We start from the raw sequence: 26,734 nt of genomic DNA on the forward strand, positions 1-26,734 counted from the left end.
TTAATTTCTTTGAAAAGCTGAAGGGCTCAGGCGCCCGTCTGGCTGTGAAATCAGCCAGGTATTTCTTTTGTATTACAAGTCTTTCATGAGAGCTCTTTAACTGCACTATGGGCCTTTCCCCACAGGGCAGGTTTCAATTGGATACATTTCAAACAATTCTTCAGCTCATTAGACTCCAAATTTGCTGCCGAAGCCTCGGGGTTTGAACACATGGAGAGGCCTCGAGGAGGTTTTTGAAGAGCGTATAGGTTTAGAGGCGTTTGTATCTCTGAAAATGCACTCTCATCAAGTCAAGTGCTGCAGTTATATTTGGAAGAAGACTAACTTCCTGTGTTGGCGTTAGATCTCTGTCATCAAGGTGACCAGGTCTCTAGTATCTGAAGAGATAGATATATTATCTCACCCTTAATCTAATGTTGAATAGTTTTATTAGATTTTTTTTTGCATAAATTCATGGAATAGATGGAGTTTTCTACTGACACAGAAACGCGTTGTCTTTACACAGATGATGTTGGTTCAACCTACACTCACTCCCAAGGCATGAAATAGCCACTAAATTCAAGTGTCTTTTGCATCCTATATTGATTCCGAATTCAGCCTTCCAAGTTGCATCTTGACATGCAGGTGTTTTTATGGAGTAAAAACGCTTTCCTTCCTTGGGAAACATTCCAAGCGGGGGGGAGTGTAAGGACGATCATAAATGATTTACAATGGTATAAATAGCACCTTATATGTCTCTGCCCCTCACTCAAAGTCAACTTGACTTAAACACACGGTAGTTCGAGGCACTTTAAAGGAGCAACATCCCAGAGCGAACCCTATACCCTTCAGCGACGGGCTGCCCACGGTGTCAGGATATGCTGCCGAAAGTGTAACATGTGCTTCACTTCAAAGCCGAATGTATAAACTGGCAACACTAAAATAGGACACAAAAGTCACTTGACTAGAGACACTACTCGACGCCTTTGTTCCGACCGAAAAAGCAGCACCAGACTTCAGACACCTGATTGGCTGATACATCATGACAGCAACCACAACTGTATTAGAAAGCTTTCACTCTTGCTGTCTGATGCCACATAAAAAACTAATTTCCACCTGCTTCCACCATTCCGCATTCTCTTCTTCACCTCCTGTCATCTGTGCACGTTACTCTGGATGACTCACCCCAACACTGTTTCCACTCTCTCCCCTGACATCTTGTCACTTGCCTCTCTCTCGTTCACACACAAACTGTGACCATGATCCCTCTTTTTCCTCCAACTTGACCTTCCAAGACACAACAATTCAAATAACTGGTCAGAATTGAGGCACTTGTCTTCCTGAAATAAACAACTACAATTACAATAAATATCTTCATTTGGTAGCTAGTCCCCTGGAACCATATGGCGAGTTATCATCTGGCCATATGGTTCCATGGTTCCAAGAACTTCTGACCTGGAAGTCCTTCAAAATCAGGCCGGCAGGTGACAAGATCCGCCTTACAAACCTTATTAAATATAAACAATGTGGGGATGAGTCAGACTTCTTTCACACAACCTTGGATGATTGAACAATTCATTTGCTTCATGACAAGCCTACTTCGGGATCCTGAACTTCTAAATCGGTTCCTGGACCTTGGCTTACATGAAGATTAGTTGATTGCGCAACGTCCAGAGAATCCTGAGAGAATTCGCCAGATAGGATTTGCACGTCCTCTGTATTCCTAGACAGCAGCAGGCATGGATGAGGTGTGTGTTTGTGTGGTCCACATGGTTCACAGAGAGAATCCTATTAGAAGCCCCTCTGCTCTGAGCTTAGTTTGTCAGCTGTCGGTTAACAGGATTAAGCTTTTAATGCAATTTGTTTTGAACAGATTTGATGGCTAAACCACCAAAAGTTGAAAGATTGGGATTACTTCCAGAGAGGCATTACAGCATTATATAATGTACCTGGATGGTTTAATCTATGTTTGATGTGTGTCTGAAACTCACAATTCAGGTGATTATTTGTCTAGACTGAAGCATACACAGACCAAAATTCAGCTTTGTTGTCCTACAATGTCAAGTGTTCACAGCAGTTCACACCACGGAAGTGAATTATTTAGTTCTTCCTATTTTCCAACACACAAAAAATGGGAAATGAGCATAAAACAGTTGAATTCTCGGCTGTAGCAGATGGGTCAATAGCTAAATAGCAGCTTCTTCATTTCTCTTTGAGTACAGAATAAGCTAGAGTCACTTGGTGTTTGAGCATAAAAATGACGCCAATATCTCAGGCCAGTCATCAGCATGACTTTTTTGAGATCAATTCAACATTCTCAATTTTCAGGTTCTATGGTGTTGAGTTTAGGGAAGGAATGCACAGATACCGATATCAGATACCGATAACCCTTAACGGCAGCACACAGTTTTTGAAAGTCAGTTTTGACAATTTTGTAGAATTTCTGTTCATACTGCAGTGAGATAAGGACTGTTGTTCAAATAACAACCACTCAAATCAAAATTCAAAGTAGCATAAGTACTCAGTATTGGCATCAGTGAGTACTCAAATGCAAGAACACGACTCATTCTGGGGGGAAAAAAATCGGTATCGGTCCTGGGTTCAATTGTTATATTTTTTCTGCTTATTTTGCCTCCTTTTTTCCCTTACATCACTGCATGAGGAGGAGAAACAAAGCAATTATTGATTCTTGTTTTCAGCTAATATGAAGCTATAATAATGGCCAGAGGCAAATATCCAGCAAAATACAAATAAGTAGTCATGAGTGTTGTTAAAAATAAAAAATGGTGTGTAAGGCCAATACGTCAACTGCTACACCATAGAACCCTAAATATACGATTCAATGTCATGAATCATCAGTTTCTTGTGCTCCTCAACATTTAAAACACCAACGTTTTTGTTATTTTGCAGGGACTGCCTTTTTTTGTACTGTCTTAATATTCAGCTTGAAGTGTTGTGACGTTTGTTCTACAAGTTAAGACTTCCCCTACTTACTTTTAAGCCCCTTCTGTGCAAACCTTTTCAGGGTCAAACAAGTGTTAGCGCAGGAACTCCTGGTCATTGTCAGGCTGAAGATTCAAGCAGCATTCAAGCATATTTTCTAACACATACATCATAGATATAACACGGCTTCTACATTTAAGACACTTTGAGAGCCACTTAGAAGCCAAATGGGTGCAAATAAAGACTGAGAATACTGAGAGTCTTATTAGTTGCCATGAGCTAATAATGCTCATTACCTGGGAGTTATTAGCTCACAGCGGAATCTTGTTATGGTTTTACATCCATCCCAGGTATGTTTGTGTCAACAAGCAGCATGATGGGTGCTGACTTAACAACGGCAGCAAATAATAATTATATTTCTTTTTCTAAGATTCTTGCTTTTTTTCCATTACATATTTGCTTAAATAACAATATATATACAGTAGATAACAAAATAAAATGTAATTTTAGTTCATTAATAATGAAATAAATGTATGTTATGATACATTTCAAATTATAATTACCTAAATAATTAATATTTGGTGGCCCCTCCTCTGGTGCCAGTATATAATGCTGGCCCCACCGTATTTGAATTGCTCACCCTGTTTTATCTACTTGTTTATTATTCGATTAATAATAGAAGTACACAACACAGCAGGGAAAACCTTTAAAGGAGGTTGAGTTAAAAACGTTTTTTGTTCTGCTATGTTTGACTTTTGAAGACCACAGGTGCCATGCCATAATACAGAGAATCACATCCGTGCAAGTGACAGTCACTCCTGTTCCCATCATAACCTCCCTCACAGCCCAGGAGAAGCATCTCCTCCATTTATTCCATCCTTCACAGCACTGTGGCTGCTGTCTCTTAGCAACGCTGCCAGGCAAATTGATGGAGGGGAAAATAGAGAAGCCGAGATAAATGTCTGTGTGGTAAGGGGGAAGTGGAGGGCACTGTCGAGGACAAAATTGGGACAATAGATTGGTGTCATAGGTGGGTATCAGTGTTTATGGCAGAGAGAAAAGTAAGAGACACTGAACAAAGTGAAAAAAGAAATCACGAATTTAGGTAATGGAAAATAAAGTCTTGGAAAATGTCTCTGATATGTGAGTATGTCTAAGCACTTCTCAGCGAATATGTTTGCGTTACAGTAGTTAAATGCAGCTTGTTTTTATGAAATAATAAATTGAGAGTGGTGACAGAAGACTCTTCTTATCTGGTGCCATGTTGTCCTCTGCCAACTCCTGGGCTGGCCGATCGGTCTCCTCCCAGCTGGACATGTCTGGCTCACCTCCAAGAGAGGGCTAGCTGGTGGGACTCTGAAGAGACACCTGACCCACCTCAACTGGCTGATAGTCTGAATCAATTGACTTTAGCTCCTTTTGCACCATTTTACTGGATGCTGTCGGTACATGTCGATAATATCTTCCTGCCCACATGTGGTTCTATGGTGTAGTGGTTAGCACATCTGCCTTGGATTTTACACATCACAATCATAGGCACCATTGAAATAAACAAGCTTTAGGCCACATATTATGGGACATTTTACTCTTTGATTCAAGGTGTATATAGGTTCTATGGTGTAGTGGTTAGCACATCTGCCTTACACGCAGAGGGTCCTGGGTTCGAGCCCCAGTAGAATCAAAGCTTTTCGGCTGTTGGTTTTTACAGGCACCATTGAAATAAACAAGCTTTAGGACACATGTCCTGGGTCATTTTACTCTTTGATTCAACATGTCTATAGGTTCTATGGTGTAGTGGTTAGCACATCTGCCTTACACGCAGAGGGTCCTGGGTTCAAACCCCAGTGGAACCAAAGCATTTTGGCTGTTGGATTTTACAGATCACAATTATAGGCACAATTGAAATCAACAAGCTTTAGGACACATGTTCTGGGATATTTTACTCTTTGATTCAAAGTGTCTGTAGGTTCTATGGTGTAGTGGTTAGCACATCTGCCTTACACGCAGAGGATCCTGGGTTCAAGCCCCAGTAAAATCAGAGCATTTCGGCTGCTGGTTTTTACAGATCACAATTAAGGGCACGATTGAAACAAGCTTTAGGGCCCATGTTCTGGGATATTTTACTCTTTGATTCAACATGTCTATAGGTTCTATGGTGTAGTGGTTAGCACATCTGCCTTACACGCAGAGGGTCCTGGGTTCAAGCCCCAGTAGAATCTAAGCTTATTGGCTGTTGGTTTTTACAGATCACAATTATAGGCACTATTGAAATGAACAAGCTTTAGGACACATGTTATGGGACATTTTACTCTTTGATTGAAGGAGTATATAGGTTCCATGGTGTAGTGGTTAGCACATCTGCCTTACACGCAGAGGGTCCGGGGTTCAAGTCCCAGTGGAACCATGGCACTACACCATTTTATGATGGCTGATATCTTCCTTGCAGAGTTATAATTTTACTCGAAAAAAAAGCTGACAGTACCTGTTACGAAAAGAACAAGGTTCCACACCAGATTTTCTGCAGGAAACGCTGACATTATTGTATCATTTAATTGAACCACCCTTGACATTGAAGTCATAACGATCACTACTTGTGACAAACAAATCTGTTTTTGCGTGTTCTCAAAAACATTAAACCACTTGGTTCTACTGGGGCTTGAACCCAGGACCCTGCTATACTGGCTTCTTCACATCAAACTATCGATCTATCTTTCATCTAGCCTTCTTATGGAGGACTTTGGGGTACAAAATGTTGCCTTAACAAGGGTTGTGAGTCATTTATTTAACATATGGAAGCTGGCGAAGACAGGCAAAAACCACTAGCTGGATAATCATGTCTGTCTTTGACTATGGAGGAATCAGACAGTAGTCTAACAGTAATGATGTAAATGTAGGTTTTAATGAGAATAAATATAGGATTCAAAAAGCGCTGACAGGCTGCTCAGACTTGCTGCCAGTCACTGCAACACAGGAAGTTGGCTACAGTCAATCCTTATCTGGACGGCTGCCAGTCTGCACAGGCGAGCCAGCATCCACCAAAAACACCTCAACTTTATCCAAAATGCAACTTTGTGGGTTACAAAGGACCAAGAGTCATAGGCCATCTCTTACTTTCATCTTAAAAGGGTTCTCAAAATGTTACTTCTTCATAAAATGCTATAGCAGTGCCAAATCCCTAACAAACCCAACACTGGCTTTCAGCGCCATTTATAGACATAAAACTGACCTTTCTCACACATTATAGTGTAACAAACTTACATTCTTGGCATCAGACCATACAAAAAGTTTGACTTTACCATGATACAATATACTTCAGATCATATTTTGACAGCCATGAGGTCACACAGTCTGTGAATAGTACAGTCTGCTTGAGTCAGAACATAGAGTCATCCTATAGAATCGAGGTGCAGGATGCCTCTACACATACATTTTGGGACTGAAATAGATGTACTGCAGTCCAGGAAGGGAAAGTGTGGGAGCCTGCAATGTCTGCTACACAGCCTAATCTTTCTTTTTAGTAGTATGACAATGCATTTTTTTTAAAACTTAATTGCATTTCATTAAATTGTTCTAACCTGATCCTTACTTTTTTAACACAGTCCCACGGTTTATTTTTTCCTTCTGAGTTAGGTGTCACTGAGATGTTCCTTTAGCTGACATCTTAAAACTGTCCCCTTACCTCACGTGATAGAACAGATTACCTGAAGAAGCATGGAGTATGAAGAGGTATGCAGCATGTGCTTTTACAGCAAATTTCCATTGGAAATCTTCCTTTTAAAAAGCAGAGAGCTTCTTTAAATGTACTCTCCTTAGCTGATGCTCAAGGGAGAATGCAAACAGGGGTTGTCAGAGAGGTCAGCTACTCTAATAGAAGAGGGAGGAAAGAGGGAGTGAGGGGGGGCGAGGAGAGCCCATGGCCTCCGACACCAGCAGCAGTCTCTGGATGAGGAGGAGATGGAGGTCTGCCTCACCAGCATCACCAGAACTGAACTGAAATTAAACGCATACATATACAATAGGAATTCCAAACAGGCAGTAATCCAGTTGCGTGTATAAATGACCATTAAATATTCATGTTTGTGATCTTCACCTCGTGTTTGCTGCTTCCTCAGCGCTGTTATAACAACTGGTCCCTTTCAGCTCTGATCTCAGACACCAGCAAGCTCCATTCAACACACGCCGTCACGCTGTCTGAATCTAAATGTGCATATTTCCCACTCATCCATACACATGCAACCGAATCCCCCATTAAACATTCGGCGGTAAACCAAGTGAGCATCTTAGCGACTCGTGCTACGAAAGGACCACGTACCAGATGCTGAGCAGAGGAGGCTACTATCGCGTCTGTGGTTCCGCTGGAGAATAAAGATGAGCTCCGGTGTGGAACCCTGCACCAGGAGAGGACTGTCCTCCAAGACTGCCCTCGTCGGATGAGAGGAGGAGGAGAGGGTGGCGACACTGGGTCTCTCTCTCTGGGAGGGACGCTCGTGCTCCTGGAGCCGGCGGCTAATGCTAGCTAGCTCCAATGTACAACTTGCTATGCTAGAGAAGCAGTGATAACGGAGATACATGAAACCAAGACCGATCGTTTTTAATCTGTGGTGGAAAAAGCATGATATTTTTAAAATAATTAATGAGCACAAAGTACATAGTTCATTAATGATTATTGCCTTGTAGTACTTTTAGTAATAGTAATCATTGAAAAACAAAACAAGAAAAAAGGGTTGTGTAATAACCTTGTAATACAAGACCAATTTTATAAAGATTTTTAGATTATCCATTGAAATAAATATTTAATAAAATTAACGAATTTATAATCATACAATCAAATATCAAATAATAATAAAATAATAGTGCAACAATTGACAGTGTATAGAAATTGCGTTTGAGAAATGCAACATAGAGGTTAAATGGTATTTGCATATGATGACGAGTTGTTCGGTAAACGCATTTTAGTTGCAGTGCCTATTCATTATTCAATTTTATTACAATACTTTCGGGTGTTTGGGAACAAACGGTTATAAAGCCTTTTGCGACATCTGCTGGGTGATTTGTGCTACTGTAATACAAATCTAATTAAATTAAAATACAATTTTCGTGGAAATTCGCTTCGCAGTATTGAATTTCTTTCTTTAAAAGTTGTTGATATTACAATATGTACCAATATTCTATCAAGAGAAAAATATTTTTAAAAAAGAGTATTTGTGGTTAATCAAATACCGTAAACCGTTTTTAAAAATGGGAACTGTTTACGAAATAAGGTAATCAGTAAATATATATTAAATGATATTTATAAAAAAACAAAAACCGCAGCGTTGGTTGAATTTCCGTCAGGCACGGTGAGGTCAACCTTTTGTGTATGTGACGTAGTGTTGGCGACGCTAGGACCCCAAAACGGCGGCTTGTCGTCGGCTATTCATTCATCACAGTGCAAATGAAAAACTATCCATCTGAATTCAGAGTCATCCTTTAAATATTACCGGTAAATATGACATTATACAATTCTTCGCTTTGTGATGAAATTAACAAAGATAGTATTGCTGCGATTTCTATCTGTGATGATGTATACCAACTGAGGATGCGTCAGAGAAAAGTGGCGCTTTGTATGAATTGAGTCGGAACTACTCTATTTTACCGGTTTTTACTTTAAATGACGCCCATGAATGAATAAAACATCGCATGTTCACTGCATTGGACCATCATGCGAATGTTTAATTGTATGGCGTATTAATGCAGTTACTTAAAAGTCTGTTAAACTATCGGCTAAGCTAAACGTTTGCCGCTATGCTACAGCGTAAACAATCCCGCTTCAACTGAATCACAACTTTCGTGTCCCAAGTCTTCAGTAGACTACTGCGATTTCAAACCCTGTTGTACATGCGTACCTTTTTGCTGTAGCGGAGGTGATATATATTTTAATTCAGCTACATCACGAACGGTTCCGGTGCAGCCACACAATTTCCTTATTGTGTTTCTTGTTTGTGATGAGAGATATTTTGATGCATTTTGTTTGTGTGTCACCTCTCCAGATATTCAGACGTTCCCCACAGTGTCTGGTTCAGACTACTGGAATACTTAGCTGTGGGCCAAAGACGAAGTCATGTTTCTGTACAGCGTTACCCTGCAAAGGGCCACCGGCATCTCCCATGCCATCCACGGAAACTTCTCTGGTAAGTTTCCCAGTTGGCGTGCTGCTTTAGTCTTTATTAGTTACTTTGAAACACATTGTTTGCGTTAAGGTTGAATATGCATGTTTCTTTTCTGCACATGATGTTACCCGATCTGTTACACCGAAACATAGTTGTAGTGGCTGGTGATGTATCTTGTCCTCATCAAGGATGGATAACGTGAAAGAGCAAGGTGGAGCACTGAGTCTAGACCATCTAATGTTTACAGATAGACTTAGTTGGAGTCCAAGGAATTTGGGCATGCCAAACAATTGCATTTAATTGAGAAGTTGCTCCTTGTTGTAGATGTTGACACAAAATATGCAAAGATATTTGTTTTGGCAAAAACAAAATGTGAAGTTGAATATTAGAAAAGTTAGTAAGAAGTGGCTACTTTTGTTTTATGCGTTTTGTATTTGATATGACATAGTCTGTGCTGTTTAAATGTTGATGTGCAGTGTGTTCCAATTCCTTTAATCTATTGATCATAATTTTTATCATTTTCATAGGGGTGGTTTATCAACTGAATGTATTTTTAATTCGCAAATGCCAGTAGTGGTTGCATAAGTAAATTGGGGTGTTTTTTATCAAACCTAGTCCTCTTTCTATTTCGAAAGTTAAAGTAGATGCACCTTTAAAGATCAGATATGGCCCTCGTGGGGATTGAAATGGTTTAAGATTTTTGGACATCATTGTGTTGAGGATTTGGCCTAAAGGTGAACAAATGTTTTTTTTTTATCAACCCAGGCACCAAGATGCAGGAGATAGTCGTCTCTCGGGGGAAGATCCTGGAATTACTTCGACCAGATGCTAACACTGGGAAAGTGCACACACTGCTCACAATGGAGGTGTTTGGCATCGTCAGGTCTTTAATGGCCTTCAGACTCACTGGAGGAAGTAAAGGTGTGTACCTTTTGATGCTCCCTGAATCTGAATGAATTTTAATCAGTCAATTAATTTACATCCTAACGTATGGCACCGCCTGATACAGATTTTTCTAAATGTTTGCAATCGTAGATTACATAGTTGTGGGGAGTGACAGTGGACGCATTGTCATCCTGGAGTATCATCCATCCAAAAACCAGTTTGAGAAGATTCACCAGGAAACGTTCGGCAAGAGCGGGTGCCGGCGCATCGTCCCTGGGCAATTTTTGGCTGTCGACCCAAAAGGCAGAGCCGTCATGATTGGTATGTTGGTACTTAGAAGATGCACACTGTGTAAAACTGCGTAAGCTTTACAAACAAAAGCAATGCTATGTGAAAAAAATCATGTTTTTTTTAACATGGATGATCTTGCTTTGTCTCTTTCAGGAGCAATTGAGAAACAGAAGTTGGTTTACATCCTAAACAGAGATGCAGCTGCAAGACTAACCATCTCCTCACCTCTTGAAGCCCATAAGGCGAATACTCTGGTCTACCATGTTGTAGGAGTCGACGTCGGCTTTGAGAACCCCATGTTCGCCTGCCTGGAAATGGATTATGAGGTGCAGTTCTGAAACAAAATACAGCTTGGTTTCTATTCCGTTTTAGATGGTGTACTGTTGAAGTGATGAGTCTATCATGTCTCTTCTCTGAGTGATGTTGAGGAAACTGTTTGCATTTCTGAATTCAACAAAAATAGTACATGTGGTGGTAATTAACCACAGCTGAGATTTAATTTTAAATGCATGTTTAATTTTAATTTCAGGAAGCCGACAATGACCCAACTGGAGAAGCTGCAGCGAACACACAACAGACGCTTACGTTTTATGAACTGGATCTCGGTTTGAATCACGTTGTGCGCAAATACAGTGAGGCGCTAGAGGAGCACGGGAACTTCCTTATCACAGGTAGGTTTTCTTCAATACTGTCATGCTTTGGAGAGATGAGATTCAAATGACAGGAGAAAAATTTGGCCTAAAATGTTCCCGTTGAGCCTTTTTTTTGACTGAATGTAGTTTTTATTTAATATTGGTTTTGTTTTCCCAGTTCCGGGTGGCTCAGATGGACCCAGTGGAGTGTTGATCTGCTCTGAAAACTACATTACATACAAGAATTTTGGAGACCAACCTGACATTCGGTGCCCAATCCCACGCCGGAGAGTAAGTCTATGAATTCTAGTTGTTGTCTTTTCTTCAATAACAAAAGCTCTACATATTGCGCATCATCATTTTATATACCATTCTTAAGTCTTTTTTATTTTTTGATAAAAGATTTCTTAATTTTTTTATTAATAAACTTCTTTTTTTTTCAATAGAATGACCTGGACGATCCAGAGCGTGGGATGATATTTGTTTGCTCAGCAACTCATAAGACAAAGTCCATGTTCTTCTTCCTGGCTCAGACCGAGCAGGGAGACATCTTCAAAGTTACACTGGAAACTGATGAAGAAATGGTGAGATTTTCTTTTCTAATTATTTCATGAAAATATAAATATAAAATATATGGGATTGACAAAGACATTGTTGCCGTCAGGGTGGAATAATTTTTGTCCTTATGTTTAGGGCTTGAACTTTGTGAATATCTAATAGCTAATTTTTGGATCTCATTTTTATCACTTGTTAAAGTCTGTTTTTCCCTCCTTAAAAGCATGAGTTCAGTAGGCCATTCAATGGGCCACTTATTAAATTTGTGGACCCAATTTGTGCTCAATTTCTTCAGTCACTGTTATCAAATCATGTCAGTGATCTTCTTTACAAAGTGAAAAATGTTATTTTTTCTCCAAGGTCACAGAAATCAGGCTCAAGTACTTTGACACGATTCCAGTGGCAACTGCCATGTGTGTCCTCAAGACCGGCTTCCTGTTTGTGGCTTCTGAATTTGGAAATCAGTAAGTGTTTTATATACTTGGATCAATCAATGCATTTGCTTTTATTTAGCTAAGTCTTTGTGCTGTTTAAATATCCTCAATTCTAAGTGTAATATCTGTAATGTCAAACATTTTTTTTCTACTCTTCAGCTACTTGTATCAGATAGCTCACTTGGGCGATGATGACGAGGAGCCGGAGTTCTCTTCAGCGATGCCTTTGGAAGAGGGAGACACATTCTTCTTTCAGCCTCGTCCCCTCAAGAACTTGGTGCTGGTGGATGAACAGGAGAACCTGTCTCCAATCATGTCGTGTCAGGTGAGGCGTCATTACAAAACAAGATAATTGCTCCTGTGAGTTCAGAAAACATTTAAAAGATTCCAACAGGGCATCAAAAACCTATTTAAACTGCTATATTTTAGTATTATTTTGTATTTATTTTGAGTAAAAAAGGTCATAGGCAGGGCGTTATGGAATCAATTTTCTTCTTTCCATTTCATTTTCTCCTATGGCTCCCACCTCACAGATCGCCGATTTGGCAAATGAGGACACACCCCAGCTCTATGTGGCTTGTGGCCGAGGACCCAAATCTACCTTGAGAGTTCTCAGACACGGACTTGAGGTAAGCCACTCTCTCATACGGGCCATTAGCAACCTCTGTAAATTAAAAAGGAACAGACTTGATTGTGACGGCGACTCACTTTTGTTCCTAGTGGTCAAGCAAATGAACAAAAGAAATCTCACAAAATATAAACAAGGATGACAAGACATTTAATATTATAATCATGCACCTAATATCATCTTATCTGTAGTTTTAATTTACGGATTACGAATTAAGAATAAGGAATGGATAAGAATCTAATTATCCCTTTTTCCATCTATGTGTTTAATAGGTGTCAGAGATGGCTGTGTCAGAGCTCCCTGGTAACCCAAATGCTGTGTGGACGGTCCGAAGACATGTAGAAGGTAAGTGAATGGTCTCTCAGCAACATCTGTGTGCAATCCGTTGTAGATCTGACTCTGGATACAGTTCAAACGCCTACAAGTTTCTCTGAATTCTCCTTATTGTTCTGAGTTTTTCTGTACTGAATTAAAACATATTAATTCAACCTGACACATGAATTTCTTCAACTCACCACACTCAGTTTGAATGTCTTTGCTCTTGCTTGTGTTGTCACACAGGCTGCAAAGTAGTTTTTTCATGCTTCTCATGTTGACACAATGCATGAAATTGATGTCAAAGATTGATTCCTGGCTTTGTGGCCTTGGACAGATATGAGAAGAAAATGAAATGCTACTTAAAATTTTGAAAAATGTATGTATGTTATGTGCAGGAGCAAGTGTTGAAAGTACCAATGTCCCCTAATTTTCAAGCGCACAATTGTTTCTTATGTGCGTTTGTTCAACTGAGTTCTGGTTTGCCTAATGGTCCAGTGCTTATGAGGGTTATCGACAGCCTGAGGGATGTGAACAGATACAAGCGTGATTGAAGAATAACAAATAAGAATAAGAATAATACTGATATACAGATCAGTGCAAGAGCTCTCCAATGTAGGAAGTCTGTCTTTGGTATCCCTCAGTCTGAGTTGGCATCTAACAAAGTAGTGATTCATTCAAAATATGCAGCACATGAGGAGTTAATAAATACAATAGTAATCTGCTTAATCAGATAATTTGTGTTTTTTCATAATACTTTTTGAAGTTGTTGCCCCTCTGGTGCAATCATTTGTCTGAATCTGATCTATATCAGTTCTGATTTCTTGTCATTTGTTTCTTAATAGATGAGTTTGACGCATACATCATTGTGTCATTCGTCAACGCCACTCTGGTTCTTTCTATTGGAGAGACTGTGGAGGAAGTGACTGACTCTGGTTTCCTGGGAACGACCCCGACTCTTTCCTGTTCTCTGCTGGGGGAAGATGCTCTGGTCCAGGTTTGTGTAGTTGATGCTCAGCACTCGGAGAAAAGACTGTTTGACTGGTTGTTCTGCATCAAAATAGTTCTGAAAACTGATGTTTTTCCAACAAAGTTCTCCCTCTGGTCCCGCTTCAGGTGTATCCAGATGGAATCCGTCACATTAGGGCAGACAAACGTGTCAACGAGTGGAAGACCCCTGGCAAGAAAACAATTGTCCGCTGTGCTGTGAACCAACGTCAGGTGGTCATCGCTCTCACCGGAGGAGAGCTTGTCTACTTTGAGATGGACCCGGTCAGTATTTACCTCCTTGAGAAGATGTGTTGGTTATTTCCAAAGAAGCGTCTGATTTATATGTGTAAATGTGTTTGTAGTCCGGCCAGCTGAACGAGTACACGGAGCGGAAGGAGATGTCTGCAGATGTGGTTTGCATGAGTTTGGCCAATGTTCCTCCCGGAGAACAGAGGTCCCGGTTTCTGGCTGTCGGACTGGTCGACAACACTGTCCGAATCATCTCCCTCGACCCCTCAGTAAGAATAAGCATGCTTTACTTCTGCATTTTATTCTCTGACTTTTTTTTTTTTAATTGTATTTCTGTAACACATCCTTTCATGTTTTCTCAAGATATGTGATATGTAGACCAAGACCACAGTGTGTTCCTTGATTATGCATGAAATTAGCACTTGCGTTCTGTATGAATAAAAATCTGGATCTGTTAATAATCTCTTGAGCAGACGATAAACACGTGTGCATTGCTGCTCAGCTGGTGACCGGAGGAAGATGCCTTTAGCATTTGTATAATCCTTCCTAGAATTCATGCCAACTATTTTACAAGTAACAAAAATCTCATGTTGTTTGGCAGTGGCCGGATCTCAACAGCTAAAAGCTTCCAGAAGCTTCTTGGAACTTCGACACTACTTTGGATAAACATTTAATCATAACATAGCCAGCTAGACATTCCCATGAAAAATATAGTGCCTGTTGTTATTGATGTAAATCTGAATGTGTCCGCGTGGTTTTGGGTTGGAACTGCGCATTTATAAACAACAGCCGGGAAGTGTTTTTTCTTACAATTGTTGTGCCTCTGATTGCATATTAGATCAGACTTTGATTTGATTTTAGTACCTGTATTTCATTCTTTCCAAATATGTTACCCATTTAGATTTAGCTGTATTCATCTGCTCTTAATTGTAGCAGGCAGACGTAAATTAGGAACTGTTACGTTTAATATTTTCAGAGAGAACTTTTCTTTCAATTCACAAACAACATATGTGGCTCGTGTTTTGGAGACAAAACATTTCAGTGCGTATATTTCTTTGAGTAATAATTAATGTCTCTACATTTAGGATTGTCTGCAGCCGCTGAGTATGCAGGCCCTGCCAGCCCAACCAGAGAGTCTGTGCATCGTTGAGATGGGAGGCGTCGAGAAACAGGATGAGATTGGAGAAAAGGGAACCATTGGTTTCCTCTACCTGAACATTGGCCTTCAGGTAACCCACCCCCAAAACTGCACCCACATGTCATTCATATATAATATGTATGTGGACCTGTTTTTCATTTCTTTGAAGTCAGATTTGCTTGACAAAACAATGTCATAGCACTTTACGGCGCTTGAAACATGTTTCCCTTATCACTTTCAATCACACTGTGTATACATCTTTTGTGTTTCCTAGTGTTATGACTCAACTGAAAATCAACAATTTCTATTGTCAAATACAGCCACTAGCATGATTGTGAACATTTGCTAGTGACATCGTTATGCACTGTGGTAACAAAGCTATTACTTTTTGTCAGTTACAAATAAACATTTGCATTTTTATGTTCTATAACATTTAGTGAGTAATTGTGTATGTCAAACTTGTGTATGTTGCATTGATTTATTGTGACATTTAAATTAGATTACATGTCCTTTATCGTTTCTAAATAACATTCAAAACTTAACTGTACAATTTTCTTCAATATATTTTCCACCGTTTTTGGCGAGCAATTTTGCCCATATGAATTTAGAAGTTCAAAAGTGTAGTACTACTAAGTTATGCTGGTGGCCATAAGCGACTGAACATCGAGCATTATCAGAGAGCTCCTCTCATTCTCATGTCTTGACACCAGAATATATATTAATTCTGTTATGTCTACACCTGCTCCTGATATTGAACTTTCGATCATCAATGATCGATCATCAACATATGGTTTGAATAGATGTGTCAACTTTTTATGTACATGCCTCCCTCTGCATTATGTTCTGTATTTAAGCGATTAAATTGATCACACACATGTTTTCTCTCCTATCAGAACGGCGTGCTGCTGAGGACTGTGCTTGACCCAGTAACTGGTGACCTGTCTGATACCAGAACACGTTACTTAGGTTCCAGACCTGTGAAACTCTTCAGAGTCAGAATGCAGGGCCAAGAAGCTGTGAGGAACTTTTCTACTACGTCAGTGTGATTTATCTGAGTGCAGAGTTGTTAACAGTCATCATTGCTTGTTACTGACAGGTCTTGGCAATGTCCAGTCGTTCCTGGCTCAGCTATTCATACCAATCTCGGTTCCATTTGACTCCGCTTTCGTACGAGACACTTGAATACGCCTCTGGCTTCGCCTCTGAGCAGTGTCCGGAAGGCATTGTGGCCATCTCCACCAACACACTGAGGTAGAGTGTGCACACATGTAGATGACTTTTTGGGGGGTTAACGCAAAGCCACACTATGTACTTGCCATGTTCACTGAAAAATTGCATCCACCAACATACTGTCTCCCATGATTTCACTCACTCATGCACTTCTCATTCTTTTCTTTTCTTGTGTCTATTTTAAGAAAACTAGGTGTTTGCGTAACATCCTGGACACTGCTCTCTGACACATCACAGTCACAATTGTGTTCATAACCTTGACTGAATGTTAACTTCTGTTTCCCTCTCCTGAACAGAATCTTGGCTCTGGAGAAATTAGGCGCTGTCTTCAACCAGGTTGCCTTTCCTCTGCAGTACACACCCAGGAAATTTGTGATCCACCCAGAGACCAGCCTTCTCATTTTGATTGAGACTGACCACAATGCCTACACAGAGGCCACCAAAGCTCAGCGGAAGCAGCAGATGGCGGAGGTATGAAGTGTTAAGTGGATGCATATTAAATCTTAACGACTGAAAAAATTCTTCTGCACAAGACACCAGTTTCGTGTTTGACGCAAATCAGAATGTCCAGATTGACCTCAAGATTAGCTTGCGCTACAAATTACTGATTGGAAACACACTACATTTGAATTGAATTTCAGATCCCCACAATCCAATCCGACAGAGATGAACAGTTTTTGTTTTGTTCCTCAATAAAACATTGTACAAATTCCCCACTACAGTACAGCTGGCGACAGCGTTACAAAGACGGATATTGAAACATCGTGGCATGAGAAGCAGACGCATAAAACGTACAGAACAGTCCATGATGCAGTCAACACAGCAAGGTTCCATAAGAGACAAAGTATTGATTTGGCTCGACCTATTTTGACGCGAGCTACTCTTTGTTGATTCAGAGGACGGCCTCAAATAATGCAGAGGACTCATACTTAGTATCCATCTTCAAAATAGTGTAGTTATGTCAGAATCTAGTGACATATGGTGTGAAACATGCAATGATGATTCTTTTTAATCGTGATTTTGTGTCTTCATCACCATGTTGCCCATCCCTATTTGGTTTCACTGTGTCCCAATGGCAATCTGATTATCACATTTACACTCACTGTCCCCAGTGGCTCTTATCGTTTTTGGCTGAAATCTTGTGTTTTCTAGCCAGTTCTCTTCTGCAGGGCCAGATAGAATTGGCGTAATCATCAAGGCCTTTTCCTGTAAATACAGATTTGTCAAAACAAGATGCATTTTTCTAATCAAGAAGTTTGGATCAGAGATTGAAACTTAATGTCTGTCAGACTCCCCGAACTGTCAGCCGTTCTATACTCCTGCATCCAAGAACACACACCAGTAAACATTCCTGGCTTATTAAGTCTGTACAGTAAATGCAATTACAGTTGAAATGTTACAATCTAAAATGCTTTGATTAAGCGAAATGAATTATTCTATTCAAATTATTCTTATTCACATTTCCAACAGCAAAGGTGCGTACATTCAAACCATCAGTGGAAAACTGCGCTCTGTATGCCTCTCTCCTCCTCAGTAGGCTCATTGCACAGCGTCGTTAAAAGGGGTTGATGAATAGCTGTTCAGGGGCCGCAAAAATTGGCTGTAAGGCCCCAGGGGCCGAGGTCTTCAACCTTCAGCAGTAAAACATGGGCAACACTTAAAAATAAATCTTTTTGATGGTCTGACCAACTCATGCTTTTTGGATTGCCGTTCCTTCATACACTGTTGATGTCATCCTTGCAGGAGATGGTTGAGGCTGCTGGTGAGGATGAACGAGAACTGGCTGCTGAGATGGCTGCATCCTTCCTCAATGAGAACCTCCCTGAGGCAATATTCGGTGCACCAAAAGCTGGGGCCGGCCAGTGGGCGTCACTTGTGCGAGTGATAAACCCCATCGATGGCAAAACTCTGGAACAAGTGCAGCTGGAACAGAACGAAGCAGCGTTCAGGTCAGCAGAGTTGCAGTCTGCATATCATTTTAAGAACATGGTTCTTGCTTCTCAATCACTGTTGGAGTGTGAGTTGGCGTCGCTGAGAACTGAAACGGACGACAGATGAAATTGATAGAGGATAAATAGAAGTTAGTTCATGATGCTTTCAGCATAAATGCAACCAAAATAGTTATGTATTAATCATCTTGCCATTAAGGAAATTTGTGAATCCTCTGTTTTGTATTAAGACTTGTCATATCGATGTTTACGTTTCCCCCCCTGTGTTTTGCCTTCAGTGTTGCAATTTGCCGTTTCAACAACGCAGGAGACGATTGGTATGTTCTTGTGGGTGTGGCCCGCGACATGATTCTCAACCCTCGATCTGTGGCTGGTGGCTTCATTTACACTTACCGACTCGTTGATAATGGACAAAAGCTGGAGTTTGTTCATAAGGTTTGTTTTCTTTGATGAATGCTTGTACTTTGCAGAGACAGAACTTTGTCAGCAATGGTATCATAGATAAACAGTAGCTTTTTGTTGCTTGTTAAAAAGTCTCTTCTACAAAGAACAATAATTGTTCAACACTTGCTCATCTCATCTCATGGGAAGTGCAAAACTCATTCAGTGATCTGTTCAGGGTTGGGAAAAGTAAGGTTTTCAAAGGTTTCTTGTTAGTGTCCTAAAAGAGAACACAGTGTTTGAAGGAGTGACCTGGTTAAATCGATTGCATCTTTAGTTGTTACTGTCAGAAAACATAATGTAGACCAACAGTCTTAAAAACCTGTCCAGGGCAGAGGCCTTTTGGAAGCATCTCCCTCGCTACCTGATCTGAGTAAGGGGTGTGAGTCATGAGTGCTGGACTACAAAGCAGTGTCAGCTTCTTCATTTCAGAGGACTTTCCCAACCACTTCACCAGACCTGATGATTTGGGCAAACCATGTAGTAGACTCATCCAAATATTCCTGTTATTGTCTCAGTCTTTCCGTCTGACATGGCTAGGTCTAAGTCAAGGTAGGAAAGCTTTAAAACCTGACAAAACATTTCTGAGGTCTGAGTCATCAATCAAGCTGACCAGAGATTAGCTGTTGTTTTACACGACTTCATTCCTTCTCTAAAAATAAACAAGGGGAATTTTAGAAGGCTTTGGAATGAGGATACAAAACACATGACGGTTAATTAGAGCCCTTTGTGAGTGACCTGGTCAGCCGCTGCTGTGTCCCATTGTCAACCATGAGACAATTTTTTATGTGACCTTCAGACCATTTTTCTCGTGTCTTTTCACCCAAAGTTCCTCCATCAGAAAGTTCACTTTCCTCATTTCAAGTTGTGCTAACATTTCAAAGCTACTTGCAAACATGAACTGGTTACTTGTCCGGTCAATGTCAAGGCAGGAAAGGAACTTGTTAAGTATCTGTCTATTTTCATCAGTTGATCTGTTTCCAGGATTATTTGAACTTGATTTTCTTGATTTTTTTAAAACTAACGATCTCATCAAACATTTATTATTTCCCCCCCCAAGTTTACTACTTCCTCTTGTTAGCACAATTCTATTTGTGAAATAACAGTCACATTGCCATTTTTTATTAGATTCTCTGACATGGATTACTTCAGACGTTATTAAATCATCCAACTTTTTTGATTCAGTTCAAACATCCAAAGCAGGGTGTAACTCCCACATAGTGTTGTGTTTGCAAAAATGTGATCACATATGAACTTAAATTCATTAGATCTTTGTCGTGTCAACAAAGATAGTTTGAAAACAAAACCTCTTTCTTGATGGTTTCAAGACCGATTCTTTTATCTTGTCCATCGTCAGACCCCTGTCGAGGACGTGCCACTGGCCATCGCTGGCTTCCAAGGAAGAGCGTTGGTGGGAGTCGGTAAGCTGCTGAGAATCTACGATATGGGCAAAAAGAAGCTGCTCCGAAAATGTGAGAACAAGGTGAGGCCCCAGCACACATCCATCTTAATCCAGGAATTTGATATGTTCTCTGCAAAAGGTAATTTTTTTTTTTTGTTTCTGTGTCTCAGCATATTCCCAACCTGGTGACCGGGATCCACACCATCGGTCAGCGTGTGATCGTGTCTGACGTCCAGGAAAGTCTCTTTTGGGTGCGATACAGGCGGAACGAGAACCAACTCATCATCTTTGCTGATGACACGTGCCCTCGCTGGGTGACAACAGCCTGTCTGTTGGATTACGACACCATGGCTTCTGCAGACAAGTTTGGGAACATCAGCATTGTGAGTTCTGAATTATGACATTCAAAAATGATTGTGCACTGGGTTCAACCTTGTCAACTGAGCCGACAAGTCTCGAGATCCTCTTTCAGTACAATGTGGTTTAAATCTGTTTAAGACAGTCAGCCACATAGGGATTTTAGAAATGACAACCACATGACAGAAGAGAAAGGAAGTGCCTTTTGGAGATAATGGGACATTCTGCAAGATGAACATACAGGACATAACTCAGATTGCTCACCATGTATGCTCATTATGTCTGTATCCACATGATTACATGCTTTAATCTGTAATGGTGGCACCACTTGTTTGTTTTTTCCATTTCTTTTCCCCTGCTTTTCTTTGTAAATATTTGTGTAAAGATCTGTTCAAGATTGATTGGATATGATTCTGACTTGGATTTTTCAGGACCAATTGATGGTTTTATCTGAGTGTGCATTCATTAAACATAATAAGGTTTTTTAATGTCATCAGGTGCGTCTTCCCCCAAATACAAGTGATGATGTGGACGAAGATCCGACGGGGAACAAAGCTTTGTGGGACCGAGGACTTCTCAATGGAGCATCGCAAAAGGTAGCATTTCAAGTCAAAACTGTTTTGTTAAGTCAGCCATGCGATAAATTCATCTAAATTATGGAGTCAACAATGTCGCTGTTTTTCCCCAAACCTAGCACTCTGTAATGGACTCTGCCCAACATCAACAATGAGCTTGGCTCTAAAATTGGTGCCCACTTCTCACATCACCAGTCTACAAAAAGGCCAAGACTGTTAATCGGTTTGATGGGACATGTGGCGGCAAACTGCCCCAAAATTAAAAAACATGTAGCCACAAGTGTCGTCTAAGCAACATACACCGAGCTTTGCAACACAGAGACATTGTACTGGTCTTCCCACATCTCAATCATGGTGCGAAAAGTGTTTAGGCAGCAGTTCAAGAGGGAAAGTCCCACCAATTTGGGCATCCAGTAGGTCTCTGGTGTCTTTGTGGCTTGTGTTTGTCAGCCATTCCATTGCGTGAAACCCACTGATTGAGAGTTTCCTTTGAGTTTGCGTTTGTGTGCTCACATCCAGGCAAACTCAATTATCTGTCCCAGTAAGTGGCCTCACATTCAATTACACGTCATTAGCTTATATTTGATTAATATTGTTCTAAAAATAGACATAAGAAACCCAGTGAGAGCAGAGAATGAAAGGCTCGACTGTTTGAACCCACAAATGTTGTGTTGCCTGTTTCTCTGCCGTGGGACAGCAGCTGGCCAGGGTCTTCAGGATGCATGATCCCCTTTTTAAGGTGCATTAAGAATTGACAAGATGCCAAGATGGTACTTCAGTTTCTCATGGGCATCAGAATTCAGTTCAATGTAAAAATGTGTTCCCATGAGGGTCCCAGCCAGCGCGTAGGCTGCTGAGGGGGCCCCAATGCAAAGAATTTTACCCCTTGCGCAGATATTCGACGCCTCCAACTTTCTCTTAAAATGGGGGTTGCTTTCTGTTGTATTTTGAATGTGTGGGAATTTGTGTCGTAATGACAGCACAACTTCACCGTGAGTCCATCTTAACTTGCTGTCTGGTTTGCTAGGCCAATGTAGCATGTAGCAAGGATTATTTACCACTGCTGTAATGTTGCGCTGCTTATCCTGTTTCACTGTTACGTCCCCCAAATAGTGAAAACTATGACCCAGTTTGTGGTCTGTATCAGTTTTGGTTTTCAGTTCAAACACACCGCCGATGTACTTTAGAGCAGTTTGAAGTACAAAGTCATTTTTTACGTTTTATGTAGAAACACTCTGGTTAAAAGGTTTTTGAAATGAATGCAGGGAACTGCTCATTCTCATGGAGAGCATTATGAATTTGTAATGGATCTTTCAGCCCAAAAAGTTATTGCCTAATGGGTCTTGAGATCAGGAGGACCAGATGAGGAAAGCTCATTTACATCTCTAAGCAGCTATGTCACCACAGCTGTCCGTGAATGTGAACAGATCTGCTGCTCTGACTCGCCTCAGCTCAGTCCGTCTAACGTTATTGTTCCACAACAGCCTAAATGCCATCAGAACAAACACATCCATGAAAACGTTTTAGGTGGTTATTTACACATAATGAGATTGTCAACTCATCAGAAATGTTGATCCAGTCTTCTCCGACTGGCACTACATCTGTTTGTAATATCCTAGGTGTCGGTTCATCAAGAGTGTAGAGTTTCTCTCTGGGGTCATCCTGTATTGCGCGGCAGCTCTTGTCTTACTTCCCTTCAGGTATTTGCAGTATCCTGGCATTCTCTCTGCTCTTATCAGCCACGTGTGTCAGACACACAAGACTGATCCCTGAGGTACCTTCCTCCTCTGTGAGGTCTTATCTTGTCTGATAATCAGACAATCTTTCAGCGGCTGATCGCGAGCAATCGCTCAGGTCATTTGTTACGGCATCATTGCCGCTTCTGTCACAAGTGCATGATGAATGAAGTGTCTTAAAGGTGGGTGTCGAAATACGAGCTGCATTAATTCATCCAGTGTTTATGCTTAACACAGCTCCCTGAACTACGTGCTGTCCTCCCTGTACAGTGGGATAAGACAAAAGTCACGAGTAGTTTTCAGGTTTAAGTTTTTAAGCTAACGGTTTTGTGGAGGGAGGAAAAGCACTCTCTAAATCCCTCACTTCACCATCTGTCAGCAAAATGTTCCTTTGGATTCATTTGCCTCTTTGAATTAGCTGGTGTACGGTTATGTATTGAGTGAAAGCCATTTCAGTGAAGCGGTTGCCCTTCATCGGACTATATGAATGTCAACCGTGGCCTTTGAAGTCTCAACCATGAACACCTCATGTAGCTCTGGCACAAATCTGCCTCCACCTGTTTACGTTCAAGCCAACAAATGTCAGCGGCCTTGGGAGGCAGCCAACGACAAGGCTGTCGGCTTTCAAGTATTACCCTGCGAACTCAGAAGCTGACATTTGTCTCGCGTGCGTGATTTGAGGTTTTGGAAATTGAAGCAAATGATGGTTCCTGGTGATTCACTGACCCCACTCATTAGTTCACCATCAACCTGTTGCCTCAGCGTGAAATGATTTAAGTCGTGAATGTTGACAAATCGACTCCTTTGCTTTGCTTCAGGTCCCCATTGGTCACAGCAAACTGAAAAGTCTGTTCAGTGTGTGACGCCTTGTCCTGTCTGCTTTCAGGCCGACGTGGTCGTAAACTACCATGTCGGGGAGACAATTTTATCCCTGCAGAAGACGACTTTGATCCCTGGAGGTTCAGAGTCCCTGGTCTACACCACCCTGTCTGGAGGCATCGGCATACTGGTGCCCTTCACTTCACACGAGGTAACAGAACCTTCGCGTCACTGTTTTTATTTTTTGAAGATATTTAAAAGTTCCAGACATTTCAATCATGATGGTAAAACATACTGCTGAGAAATACATGTTTATTAAAGGGTGTGCTCTGATGTATTAGCATTGCATAAGTGGTTTATTTGGTCTCAAAACAATGTTGACAGTAACATTGTTTATCAGCAATAATTTGTGGGGCAATATATCGACCAGCAAAATGTGTTATTGTGACAGAGCTAGTGCTAAATAGACTGGGCGCTGCGCAGGAGTGAGCCTAAAGATATGTGCTGAGTCATGCATTATGAATACTGCTAGTACTCCTGTAGATTGGTTACAGTCAGCAGTCCTCTGCTGGACAAGCTGCACTCTCTACCTCCATAGAGCGAGTGCTGATGCTTGCAAACACCCGAGGACTCAAGTGGGCAAAGATGGACTCCCAGTTTTTGTTATTAAAGTAACTGCTGTTTTCCCTCATGACTAGTGATTGATGTTTCAATGGTATTGAGCTGCTTTGCTCCTCAGCCAGTCATTGCCGACGCCTGACACCTAACCTTCTGTTGATAATGGCCCTCTTTGTCCAGGACCACGATTTCTTCCAACATTTAGAGATGCACATGCGCTCCGAGTTTCCCCCCCTGTGCGGCCGGGACCACCTCAGCTTCAGGTCCTACTACTTCCCTGTCAAGGTTAGTGCTTGGAGAGTCGGAAACCACGGCTCACGTATCAGTCTGTGATGTCACAAGCTGACGGTTTCTCCTGCAGAACGTCATTGACGGAGACCTGTGCGAGCAGTTCAACAGCATGGACCCACACAAGCAGAAGAGTGTGGCGGAGGAGCTGGACCGAACACCACCGGAGGTTTCCAAGAAGCTGGAGGACATTCGCACACGCTACGCGTTTTAATCACACACAATACCGCGATGTTTCTGACCAGTCGGTACCGGACTCTTCACATCCCTTAAACCTTCACATATGTGAGCTTCCACGCACCCCACCAGGGGACTATAGGGTTGACACGCTGCGTCTTCAGTTGACGCAGACCCTGACATGTGATTTTGATATTTATCTTTGGGAACGTCAGATTAACGTCAGACAATAAATTGCAACCATGTGAGCTTTCCAGGCAGGAATTAGAGCATGGTGAGAAACCTTATAAGAAAACATGAACCTTCTCGGAATCGTCTCAGATATAGATGACCAATCATTAGCGATTTGTCGTGCGTCTACTAGAGTGTACTGTGCAGGCTGTCTGCAGCAGAGGTCCGGTCCTAAATTTCTTCCATCCTTCACTCAAGTCAGGTTCTCACTGCTGTTATTTTTAATTTTTTTTTATTAACTCTATTTTCACCCTTTGACCCGTGGCCTGTCAGTGGCTGACCTACGACCCCGACACATTAATTTGGCCTGAATACGTGGGTGAGGCAGTGGTGACGGTCTGGACCGGGTGGTGATGTTCTCAGCGCTGTAAATTCCCAACCTCAGCCACAAGTACACAGTCACACATTTTCTGGGGTTTGTGGTCTCTATTGTAAATAAAGTTTTTTTTATACATTAAATCTGGATCCACTTCCTGACGCTCTGATCGCGCCCAACAAAGACTTGGCAGGAGCAGACATGACTACTGACTTGTTCACCGTGACATTCCACTGGTCATCGAGGAGGTTCGGCTTTGTCTCCAAAACATTGACATTGTTTCGTGTTGGGGGGTTTAAATGATTCACTCTTGCAGCCATCAGTGGTTTATGCTTAGTTAAGAACATCTGCAGATGATCAGCTTGTTGATTTAATAGTTTCTCTGTGCGCCGTCATCGTTCTCATTAACAGGTATCTATGAAATGAAGCGCTGATGTGCAGTATTTTGAACTAAAAAATGGTTGTCTGCTCTTTGTGTCTTTCACCTGCAGCGCTCTGCATCCGCCTGCATCTGTGGAGCATTATGTATCTCGCATTCCTGACCTGAATGAACACACATTTTGAGTGCACAAAATGTATACAAACTAAAGACCAGCATGCAGTTTTCTGACAGACGAACATTTAATTTCCTGTCACTCAGTTATCTTCTCACGTTTAGGCCTGATCCAACCACTTTGAGCGCTGAGGAGGGACGGTGTCTTTGTGAATGCTGTCGGCTGTTACTGAAATATCACCGTAATTTTGTATTAGTGTGTTAGTATTAACTCCTGTCGTAATATTACAATACTAGTGATGATGTATGGCGAAGCTTCATGAAACAGTGTCTAATATTCAGAGTCCATCTTCCATCGTCTAGAAAACCTCTGGCTTCGAAAACACATTTCAAAATAGTGATGGGTAAATGAGGCATCATAAAGCGTTTGGACACACTGTGTTGATACAGTGTCACTGAAAACTGACACCTGCTGGACATTAAAAATCGACATTAAAAGGCAACCGACTTGACAGATTTGATGACCTACTGTACACAGTCGTGTCATTTAAGTCTTTGCATTCATTATTATTCCATATCTGTAAGTAATATAACGTGAGATTAGATTGTTTCCCATCACTACTTCACTTTCAATAAAACCTGACATATTTAAACTGAGAGCGCCACCTTCTGAGCTCAGAAACTACGGCCATTGTTTAATAAAGCCACGTACAAGAGCGTCCTGAGCGACTGAGATCCACTTTCTTTTATAGATAACGTTATCTATTTCCCTTTAAGTTGTGGAAAGCAGCGACAAAAACAATGTACCTTTCAATGTCTGTTTTAAAGCCTGGTTTGTGAGACAAGAATGTGCATTATTTGATTGTAAATCTGCGATGTTATGACTTGAAAACACCTTCAGTTCAAAGCCTAGT

General features: G+C 41.2%; 2 protein-coding genes and 5 non-coding genes across 7 annotated transcripts in view; 6 read left to right on the plus strand and 1 right to left on the minus strand.

Moving 5' to 3' along the window:
- st3gal2 (ST3 beta-galactoside alpha-2,3-sialyltransferase 2) overlaps positions 1–7,449 on the minus strand; it is a 43,300-nt gene extending 35,851 nt beyond the window's left edge. The window contains exon 1 of the mRNA XM_053884913.1: positions 7,235–7,449. The gene's annotated coding sequence lies outside the window, so the exon portion shown is untranslated. The remainder of the gene's footprint in view (positions 1–7,234) is intronic.
- Positions 4,531–4,603, plus strand: trnav-uac (transfer RNA valine (anticodon UAC)). The gene has a single exon. It is a non-coding gene; the product is annotated as a tRNA-Val (tRNA).
- trnav-uac (transfer RNA valine (anticodon UAC)) lies at positions 4,703–4,775 on the plus strand. The gene has a single exon. It is a non-coding gene; the product is annotated as a tRNA-Val (tRNA).
- On the plus strand, positions 4,888–4,960 carry trnav-uac (transfer RNA valine (anticodon UAC)). Its single transcript has one exon. It is a non-coding gene; the product is annotated as a tRNA-Val (tRNA).
- On the plus strand, positions 5,069–5,141 carry trnav-uac (transfer RNA valine (anticodon UAC)). Its single transcript has one exon. It is a non-coding gene; the product is annotated as a tRNA-Val (tRNA).
- trnav-uac (transfer RNA valine (anticodon UAC)) lies at positions 5,254–5,326 on the plus strand. The gene has a single exon. It is a non-coding gene; the product is annotated as a tRNA-Val (tRNA).
- An 849-nt stretch (positions 7,450–8,298) lies between the features above and the next one.
- sf3b3 (splicing factor 3b, subunit 3) lies at positions 8,299–26,607 on the plus strand. The gene is made up of 27 exons (XM_053886559.1): positions 8,299–8,404; positions 8,952–9,092; positions 9,837–9,992; positions 10,107–10,277; positions 10,401–10,573; positions 10,777–10,918; positions 11,058–11,170; positions 11,326–11,463; positions 11,795–11,898; positions 12,028–12,193; positions 12,402–12,497; positions 12,769–12,841; positions 13,657–13,808; positions 13,928–14,083; positions 14,164–14,319; positions 15,136–15,279; positions 16,082–16,204; positions 16,285–16,439; positions 16,715–16,889; positions 18,162–18,367; positions 18,646–18,802; positions 20,166–20,291; positions 20,381–20,593; positions 21,065–21,163; positions 23,765–23,908; positions 24,496–24,600; positions 24,677–26,607. The coding sequence occupies exons 2-27, from the start codon at positions 9,023–9,025 to the stop codon at positions 24,815–24,817; spliced, it is 3,654 nt and encodes a 1,217-aa protein (XP_053742534.1). The 5' UTR covers positions 8,299–8,404; positions 8,952–9,022; the 3' UTR covers positions 24,818–26,607.
- Positions 26,608–26,734: the final 127 nt, after the last annotated feature.

This window comes from Synchiropus splendidus, chromosome 14, assembly GCF_027744825.2.
Source record: "Synchiropus splendidus isolate RoL2022-P1 chromosome 14, RoL_Sspl_1.0, whole genome shotgun sequence".
Classification (NCBI taxonomy): Eukaryota; Metazoa; Chordata; class Actinopteri; order Syngnathiformes; family Callionymidae; genus Synchiropus; species Synchiropus splendidus.